The sequence below is a fragment of the Octopus sinensis genome, linkage group LG9, assembly GCF_006345805.1.
Source record: "Octopus sinensis linkage group LG9, ASM634580v1, whole genome shotgun sequence".
Lineage (NCBI taxonomy): Eukaryota > Metazoa > Mollusca > Cephalopoda > Octopoda > Octopodidae > Octopus > Octopus sinensis.
Window position 1 is genome coordinate 14950986 of NC_043005.1, and position 10000 is coordinate 14960985.

At 38.0% G+C, this 10000-nt stretch overlaps 1 protein-coding gene across 5 annotated transcripts in view; it reads left to right on the plus strand.

The window, feature by feature from the left end:
• LOC115215940 overlaps positions 1-5950 on the plus strand; it is a 52682-nt gene extending 46732 nt beyond the window's left edge. For all 5 annotated transcript variants that reach the window (XM_036505794.1, XM_029785304.2, XM_036505793.1 and 2 more), the window contains 3 exons: positions 372-565; positions 2149-2277; positions 4871-5950. In XM_036505794.1, the coding sequence (XP_036361687.1) occupies positions 372-565; positions 2149-2277; positions 4871-5720 (1173 nt within the window). In that variant the 3' untranslated portion in view covers positions 5721-5950. The remainder of the gene's footprint in view (positions 1-371; positions 566-2148; positions 2278-4870) is intronic.
• Positions 5951-10000: the final 4050 nt, after the last annotated feature.

Here is a 10000-nt window from a genome sequence, read left to right on the forward strand (position 1 = left end):
CAATTCTGTCAGCTCACTGCCTTAATTCATTGATACCCCACCACCACTACCACCAACCGGATGAAAGATAATAGTAGTAATAATTGTTTCTGAATAAAGTTTCAAACAAAAAAGTTTTCTTGCATTCAACTGAATATATTTATATAGATAAAAAAAATACACATTGGGTGTAGTCTGTTTGCAAGAGGTCATTCAGTTAAAAGTGAAAAGTGGGGTATATTTGGTCAAGGCTGTGCATGCCATTCTCCTGTGTAAAGCCCTTCCTGAAATATTAAATAATTTTGTAAGTGTGTCAAGGTGTGTCAGGTGTGGTTAAAGCCCAAAGAAGCAAAGGATGTCTCTTATACTTTGTATATTTTCTTCCTCAACAGGATAATTCTCAACTGAACATGAGGCTAAAAAACTGGGAAGAGAATCAGATGTTGTCGAAAACAATCCAGGAAGTTAAAGACCAACTAGCAAAGAATGCTCATAATCTGGACGTTTCTGAGAAGAAGAATCACATTTTGCAGCTCACAGTTGAACAGAGAGACAGAGAAATATCCAACTTGCATGGTGTTCTACAGTGAGTCATCATGTAAAATGTGAAAATAAAAAATGTCTGATATGATTGTGTGCAATGTGTGTGTGTGTTTGCACTGTCTGAAAGTATACCAGGAGTATTGACTGATGCTGGTTGAACCAGAGATTAGCAACAAGGTTTGAGGCATATCTGGAGTGTGTGTATGATGGCAGCAATAAAAATATTTACTCTCTTAACAATTCTATTTTCCTATGCAAATATACAATTTTGTATGCAGTGATTATTTGATCCGTACTTTGACAAGTATGATGCAGGCTCTGCTTTGCTCAGGTTATCAGAATAATACCAAGATTTGTCCAATGTTGTTCTTTTTATTTGCTAGAAAAACTAAAATAGTTGTCATTCACTAATACAGCTTTTTTTTTTATTACATATTATAGGTGTAGGAGTGGCTCTGTGGTAAGTAGCTTGCTTACAAACCACATGGTTCCGGGTTCAGTCCCACTGCATGGCACCTTGGGCAAGTGTCTTCTACTATAGCCTCAGGCCGACCAAAGCCTTGTGAGTGGATTTGGTAGGCGGAAACTGAAAGAAGCCTGTCGTATATATGTATATATATGTGTGTGTTTGTGTGTCTGTATTTGTTCCCCCAACATTGCTTGACAACCAATGCTGGTGTGTTTACATCCCCGCATATGATGATGAACATCCATGTCATTCATTGCAGTCTTTGCATGCTGAGTGACTGGCTGGCATAAAATGTGACATGCCAGGCAAGACTGATATGGCACCATGATGTTCTGAAATGGTTGGACGATTTGACTGAGGACTGGTGAACCAGTTGTGATCTGGCAGAGTTTCTACAGCTTGATGCCCTTCCTAACGGCAACCACTCTCAGAATGTAGTGGGTGCTTTTACATGCCACCAGCACAAGGGCCAGTCAGGTGGTACTAGCAACGGCCATGCTCAAATGGTGTTTTTTACGCGCTATCTGCACAGGTGCCAGTCCAGCGGCACTGGCAATGACCTCGCTCAAATATTTCTTTACGTGCTACCAGCAAAGAAAATGGAAAAAGGCCTGACCTAAGAACACCTGGTCTTGGATATTTTAGGAAGACTTCAAATATGTGAAGACCATTTGGATCGGTGAGGAAAGAACTGTGGCAGATAGACTATCCTAGAGGAAGCTTGCTGCCTTAATTATCTCACAGATGATCTAAGTATAGAATTAAGCTACCATTTTAGCAAAAGCCGTGTTTAAGGTTGAATCAGCTATTTGATCAATAGAATTCAAAAAGAACTTTTGCCAAATAGTTGCTTCACAAACATGTTTTGTCAGTGAGATTTTGTTAACCCTTTAGTGTTTAAACCGGCTGTATCCGGCCCAAATATTCTACACATTTTATGCTCAAACTGGCCAGAACCAGCATCTCACACCTACCCTGCAATGTCATTCTAAAAATAAGCAATTACATCTTTCCTATCTTGAAGCTACAAAATAATATCAGATAAATTTTTTAAATGTGAATAAATAAGGATTATTTTTGTCAAATTAATATGAATGCTAAAGGGTTAAATATATTAGTTTGCAATCATTTTATCTTTCATTCATATTTCATTCCAGTTCTGTCCGAAAAGCTATGAAAGATGTATTGGAGAATATTGACCCTTTAAGTGGAAACACTTCTGGCACAGATACATTGGGAAGATTTTTTAAACTTTTCTGTCATGAAACAGATCCTGAGTGTTCAAGGTGAGTTATGTTAATGCCATTTCATTCTTCATTTAAAAAAAAAATTTTAATGTTAGTATTCAAAGGAATTTCATTCCTCATTGTTTTACTGGCTGTTTGTCCATATTGGATATATTTTCAGGTTGACAAGTCACTACTCCTCTTGATTCTCTATTATCTCATCTGTAAACCTCCAACACCATGAGAGCTAAACTTCATCACTTGTTTCTACATTATCCTTCATCTTTCTCAGGCTTACTGCACCTCCTCATTCTCCTAGCAAGTGTCGTTCATTTACATTACACATCTACAACCAGTGCAGCCATTCCTCATGTACACATTGGCCAGTCTTTGTTCAACTACTTTTCTGGCTCACCTGTATACATTTTTCAGGTCACTGAACTTTCCTGTAGATAAATGTTACTAATCTAGAATAACTGGCATGATTTATGAAATGTCGGACCTGGAAGCACATATAAACTTGTATGGCTTACAATGGCTGCTGTTAGGAAACATGATCTGTAGCATAATAATTAGCTCTGCTTGAACGTGTTCAACTGACAACGTACTGTTTACATAGTGTAAATACAGGCCTCTGGTCAAGAAGTTTGCTTCATAACTACATGGTTTCCTTTAAGGACACACTGAAAACTTCACTGAAAGCCTTCAACATCGACCATGACACTTGGGAGCAGTCTGCTCTAGACAGAGAAGGGTGGCAATCAGCTGTCCACAAGGGTGCCAACACATGCGAGACCAATAGGATCACTGCTGCAGAAGACCGCAGCCAAGCCAGGAAGAGCAGAGCTAACAACCCTGTAGCAGGCGCTACCATTCCCTGTCCACGCTGTCAAAGACTCTTTCAGGTGCAGATTGGCCTCACTAGCCATCTGTGGACTCACAAAACAAGCCCACCCCCACCCCAGGATGACTAGATGGTCTTTGTCGCATCGACGGACAAACTACACATGGTTTCAGTCTTATGTGGCATCTTGAACAACTGTCTTCTGCTATAGCCTTGTCATGACCAATAGCTTGTGCTTATAATTAGTGGAAACTCTGTGTGTGTGTGTGTGTGTGCATTTGTGAATGTGCATATATATGAGTTGTGGGTATTACTGTCTCCTTGCCTTGACTGTGTGATAATTTGAAAGAAATGTTTGTCATGCAAGCAGTGTCTTTCATTCCCCAGTCTTCTTAAAAAAACATGTCCGATTGTGGGGAAATATTTCCTTCCCTGGAAACATGTGAGATTTGGTGACGGGAAGGGAATTTGTCTGTAGAAATTACACCTCCTCAAAATTCTATCCAGCACATGTGAGCATACAAAAGTGGACATTAAAACAGTGGAATATATACTGTAGTTACGGTAACTTGTAATTTTAAGTCTGGTTTGAATAAGAAAAATATTCTGTCCCTTTAAAATCTTATTTAGCATTATTTTGGCTTATTTATGCTCACAGAAGTCAGTTTTATAGGTTAGCTTGGTATTATTAATCAGAAAGGATAAATTTGATTTTGTTGTGAAATTTAATAAAGTTAGTTGCTACTGTCTTGAGTTTATTGACCAGTGGTTTCAACCAGTGTTTTATTACAAACTTTTTAGGTTAGCATTTCTTACATTTGTCTCTAATCTGAAAGGCAATCACTATCAGTGTTGTTATATTTTAAGATTAACACCAAAATATGCTAATTAGATGCCAGCTTAAAAGAAAAGTTTTGAAAAATTTGTCTTTTTGATTATTGTAGAGGTTTGTGTAGTATTAAAATGTATTCAAAACTAATTTTGTGGTTCATATCTTCTGTATCTATAAAAGGCAGGATGTGTGTGTGTGTGTGTATGTGAATGTAATTTATGCACGTCCACAAATTAGCAAGCATGTCGCTCCAATTTTAGGAGGACACTGGTCACGACCATTGCTGTGTTTTTGTTAACTTATTTTTCCCGAGGCACCCGCAGATAGCAGTAAAAATCGATTTTCAACCATAACTTTTACCAATTTCCATGTTGGTGAAATCCATAAGTTTGCTAACATGAGTTAAGTCCCTTGTCTAGCAATGGCGAAAAAGAAAAACAAAGGGTAAATTTTTAGATTAACACCTGCATGATTATCACTAAGGAAAAAAAAACATGGATTTTTTTGTGTGGAATCAAGTACCCTGACCTTCTAATATGCTGCAAATCTCTTATTTTCGTTCGGAAATATATATATATTTAATAAGGAACCATGTAATTCACATTCTGGAAAATTTATTTCTATAAAATGTTGAGAGTGGGTAAAATTTCCGAGGCTTCCACCTCAGCCATCCCATTTTTCAGACCCTCCCCCCCAAAAAATCGATGAGTAGAAAAACCGATAAATCGATTCCTTATGGGATTTCCCAATGAAATTGTTTGCAGCCCATTTTCAGCCAAACGTTTACCAATATTAACAGATTTCACTCAAATTTCGTGCTGGTGTTACTTACTTTAGTTTGAAACAAAGCACTTAATTAGCTTGATAATCCTAACTTAATCCTGGGCAACGCCGGGCTATACTGCTAGTGTATTATAAAATGTTCCATTTATATTGAGTTAATAATTTCTACTCACTACTATTCTGTTTTTATTCAGCTCTATGTTAAGTGCCTGTTCCACTTCAAGACGGATGTTAGCTGAATCACAGAAAGTTTCTTCAAATGTTGACACTGGCAAAGAGAATTCATCTAATGTTACACCAAAGAGATCTGCTTCTGAACAGTCAATTGACCAGAGGTTGCAAGACTTGTTGAGAACAATGACCAGCACCAGCAACTCAGTAATGGATCCTGCTGGAAGTGCAAATGCTTTGGCAAACTCTCCTAAACGCAACCAGCCAGAAGATAACAGCGTAAATGGTTTTGAACTTCCACACTGTCCTGTGTTTGAGTCCAGAGAACAAATCAATCAACAGAACCGACTTTACAATTATCAGACGGAAGCTGAAGATTCTCGTGCTTTGAAAGATAATGACCAACAGTCCAAGCCTGATAGGGATAATGTCTCCTGTCTCAGTAGTAAATTAGAACATTCCTTTGACTCCCAGAACAAAATGGAAATAAGTAATGTTTCAAGAGCCAGCATCACTGACTATTTTCAGAAATATCCCAGAGCAAAAGCATCGAATGGTCTGGTTGGGGCTGATAGCAAATCGATTAGCAATTACGAAGCTGAAAGGGCTCAACCATTCTCTGTTGCTCTAAACAACATAGTAACTTCTTCGCCAGTCAAAGAAGTTTGTTGTGATTCTGATGAGAAACATAAGAATGACAATACTAATAATTACCATAATATAGATGACGAGGATGCTATTTCAAATTTATCTCAGTACACAATCAATACAGACTCTTCATTGAATGCAGATATACTGAACTTCCGAAATGGCTTAGCATCTTTGGATGCTGACATTGCACAACTGGAACAATCTATTAAGGAGAGTAAATAGCATTTTAAGAAATCATTGTTATTGTTAGCATTTTTAAAAATTTAATTTAAAACAATATTTTAACTCGACTGTGAAATAAAGTGAACCTAAAATTTAGCTAATTTTTTCAACTGTCCCCCTACTTATAAAGTTTACCACACGTCATTGCCGCTGGTTTATGAACTTCGTATACACTAAATGAAATATATTTTTTTTAATCTTGTAAAAATAAAAATTTATTATTATTATTATTATTACTATTGTTACTACTACAACTACTAGCTGGACCCATGAAAAATTCAAGGAAAACCTAAAATAATGTAAGCATCTGTAAATTGTGTGTTGGTGCCATGAGAAATGTTTCTATATTGTGACAGTTGTAGATTATAGAAAGACATGTAAAACTAATAACCATATAATTCAAACGAAATATCTCAGTTGCGTAAATGGAATTACTATTTAGCCTTAAAATACATTGTACACTTGGTTTAGTGGTACGGAACGTTCTTCTGGTATGCTTTTATTCCTTTACTTGTGTCAGTCATTTGATGGTGGCCATGCTGGAGCACCGCCCTTTACTTGAAGAAATCAACCCCTGGACTTATTTCCTGTAAGCCAGGTGCTTAATCTATCAGTCTCTTCTGCTGAACAGCTAAGTTACGGGGATGCAAACACACCAACATCAGTTGTCAAACAATGGTGGTGGTGTTGGTGGGGACAAACACAGACACGAACATACACATACAAATATAATATATAAATATGTGTATATATATGTGTGTGTGTGTGTGTGTATATATATATGATGGGCTTCTTTCAATTTCCATCTACTAAATTCACTCATGATGCTTTGGTTGGCCTGAGACTATAGTAGAAGACACTCTTTAAAGTATAGAGTTGAACTTCATGTAGTCACCTGTTGGCAACTTGTCTCCCCCAACCCATTTTGTAGGGGGTATTACCCATTTTCTGGCTCTTTTCGCAGCTATACTACGTTTGAAATTTGCATTAGTTTTTGTATAAAAAAAAAAAAAAAGGAAGGCGTGTGGCTTGTCTGTAGTTTGTTGAGAAAACATTAAATGTGTCTGATAATAAAAACATGGTATTTTCTCCCAACTAAAAGACATGAAGAACTATGAAAGAAGGTGAATAAGTACTGGGAGTGGAGGAAAGAAGAGAGAACTAACAGTTGATCATTCTAGAACAAAAACGTAGGCACCTGAAAGACTTGCCCTCTATTCATTACCAAATGTTTTTCCCTTTTCTTCATTGTTAAAGGTAAAGAAGTGAGAAAAGATCGATTGTATATCAGTCTAATTGTCATTGTGAATGACTGAGACTTTCCTTTCTCTGTCTCTATTGCTTCACTCCTTTTCTCTATGGTTAAGAGAGTGAAAGTGTGTGGCTCAGTGGTTAGGGGTATTTGGCCCAGGATCGGAGTCAATAAATTAAGTATCATTTACATACTGGGGTGAAAAGGCGGCGAGCTGGCAGAATCGTTAGCACGCTGGGCGAAATGCATAGCCGTATTTCGTCTGCTGCTACGTTCTGAGTTCAAATTCCGCTAAGGTTGACTTTGCCTTTCATCCTTTCAGGGTCGATAAATTAAGTACCAGTTACACACTGGGGTCGATGTAATCGACTTAATCCGTTTCTCTGTCCTTGTTTGTCCTCACTGTGTTTAGCCCCTTGTGGGTAGTAAAGAAATAGGGGTCAATCAAATCGACTGGCTCCCTTCCCCCAAATTTTAGGCCTTGTGCCTAAAGTAGAAAAGATTATTATTATTAAGGTGGCAAGTTGGCAGAATTGTTAGCGCACCAGACAAAATGCTTAGCAGTATTTCATTTATTGCTATGTTCTGAGTTCAAATTCCGCCAAGGTCAGCTTTGTCTTTCATCCTTTTGGGGGTCAATGAAATAAGTACCAGTTGAACACTGGGATCAATATGATTGACTAGTCCCCTCTCCCCAAATTTCAGGCTTTGTGCCTACTGTCATCATCATCATCGTTTAATGTCCGTTTTCCATGCTAGCATGGGTTGGATGGTTCAACTGGGGTCTGGGAAGCCAGAAGGCTGCACCAGGCTCCAGTCTGATCTGGCAGTGTTTCTACAGCTGGATGCTCTTCCTAACGCCAACCACTCTGTGAGTACAGTGGGTGCTTTTTACATGCCACTGGCACAGGTGCCAGGGGTGGCTGACAACGGCCACGATCGGTTGGTGCTTTTTACGTGCCACCGGCATGAGGATTATTATTATCATTATCATCAAGAACTCAAAATCTGCCAAGGTTGCTTTACTTTACCTTTTATTCTTTCAGGATCAATAAAATAAGTACCAGTTGAACACTGGGGTCGATGCAACTGACTATCTGCCACCCTACCCCCAAATTTCAGCCCTTGTGCCTATAGTAGAAAGGTTCATCATCATCACCACCATCATCATCTAGGTGACAAGCTAGCAGAAATGTTTGGATGTCAGACAAAATGTTTAGCTACATTCCTTGTCTTCATGATCTGAGTTCAAATTCTGCTGAGGTTGATTGTCTTTCATCCTTTTGGAGATTGATGAAACAAGTACCAGTCAAATACTTGGGTTATTCCAGGCCATGAGCCTATAGTAGAAAGGATTATTCTCTATAGAGGCTGCTGGCCACTTTTTTTCTGTCTGGGTATTTTACCTGATTTTCTTAAAAGGTGTTTTCACAGCTATTCTCTTGAGTTTGAAATCTTCTTCATTTCTAAAAATATTATCATTATTGGTGTAATTAACAAGGCGGCGAACTGGCAGACTGGTTAACATGCCAGGCGAAATGCTTAGCAATATTTTGTCTGCCGTTACGTTCTGAGTTCAAATTCCGCCGAGGTCGACTTTGCCGTTCATCCTTTTGGGGTCGATTAAATAAGTACCAGTTACGCACTGGGGTCGATATAATTGGCTTAATCCGTTTGTCTGTCCTTGTTTGTCCTCTCTGTGTTTAGCCCCTTGTGGGTAGTAAAGAAATAGATATTTCGACTGTCTTTACGTTCTGAGTTCAATTTCCGCTGAGGTTGGTTTTTGCCTTTCATCCTGTCGAGGTTGATAAATTAAGTACCTATTGCATACTGGGGTTGATCTATTCGACTAGCCCTCTCCCTGAAAATTTCGAGCCTTGTGCCTAGAGTAGAAAAGATTATTGGGAAATTTTGTCTGGGGACTGTTACTGCTGCCACTTAATTCCAGAGTAAGCAATTTTCTTTGCGAAATTGTAAACAAATTCTCATTCATGAATTTGTTTTCTATATCTTTTGTTGTGTTTTTGTTTCATAGGGGACTCACATGCAGAGTAAAGAAGTCATTTCCTGATACCCTGTAAGAGATCAAAGTTGCTTATAGCATTTCTCTTTTTAATTTTTAAAATATCTAAAAACAAACGTTTCACCAAATATGATGACCAGCAAAAAAAAGAGAAGGATGATAATATATTAAAGGGGATGAAGGAGCTAGAAAGGGACCACCTCTTTCAGCCCAACCATTGTTATCATCACTGGCATTGTTAAATATAACATATTACTTCTCCGGAAACCCTGTGACAGTTAAAGCATGGTGACCACTCCCACATTAGTGAATGTCCACAACTACTTTTATACAACTATGGAAGCCACATGGGGCATCAATAGAAATAATTTCTCTCATAATGGCGATTAGTATGCAATGACCACTACGGTCAGAAAACCATTACCACATTAAATCTTGCTGTCAGTAGTAGCAATAACAACTCAGTTTTCAGCTGGCAGATTTGCTCAGGTTTCCTTCAAAAATAGATGAAAAAAATAAGGGATACTAGAAAGTTTGTGTACATAGTGAAAAGGTCTATCTAAAAGCCCTCCCTCTTCTGATGTAAGGAAACACATGGACAAGTGAGCTTTAATGTATAGGTGCATAGGAAAGAAAAGTTGGCAGGTTGAGAACTCCATATAGATGCAGTTAACCCTTTCGTTACCAACCTGGCTGAAACCAGCTCTGGCTCTGAGTACAAATGTCTTGTTTTCATAAGTTTTGAATTAAAATCTTCCACCAAACCTTAGTCACAATTTATGTTCCTGACACTAGTTGAATGATAAAGGAGTTATTTTACTAAATGCTTTGTTATATTTAAAGTAAATGAAAGAAACACAGAGCATCTCAAAATAAATACAGTAACGAAAGGGTTAAACATTTGCTTGAAGAGCATCTGTGGTGATGTGGATTTTGTCTCTTGGTCCAAATGATATGGGACAGAGCAGATGAGATTCATCTCAGAAATACAAACTAAAGGCAAGT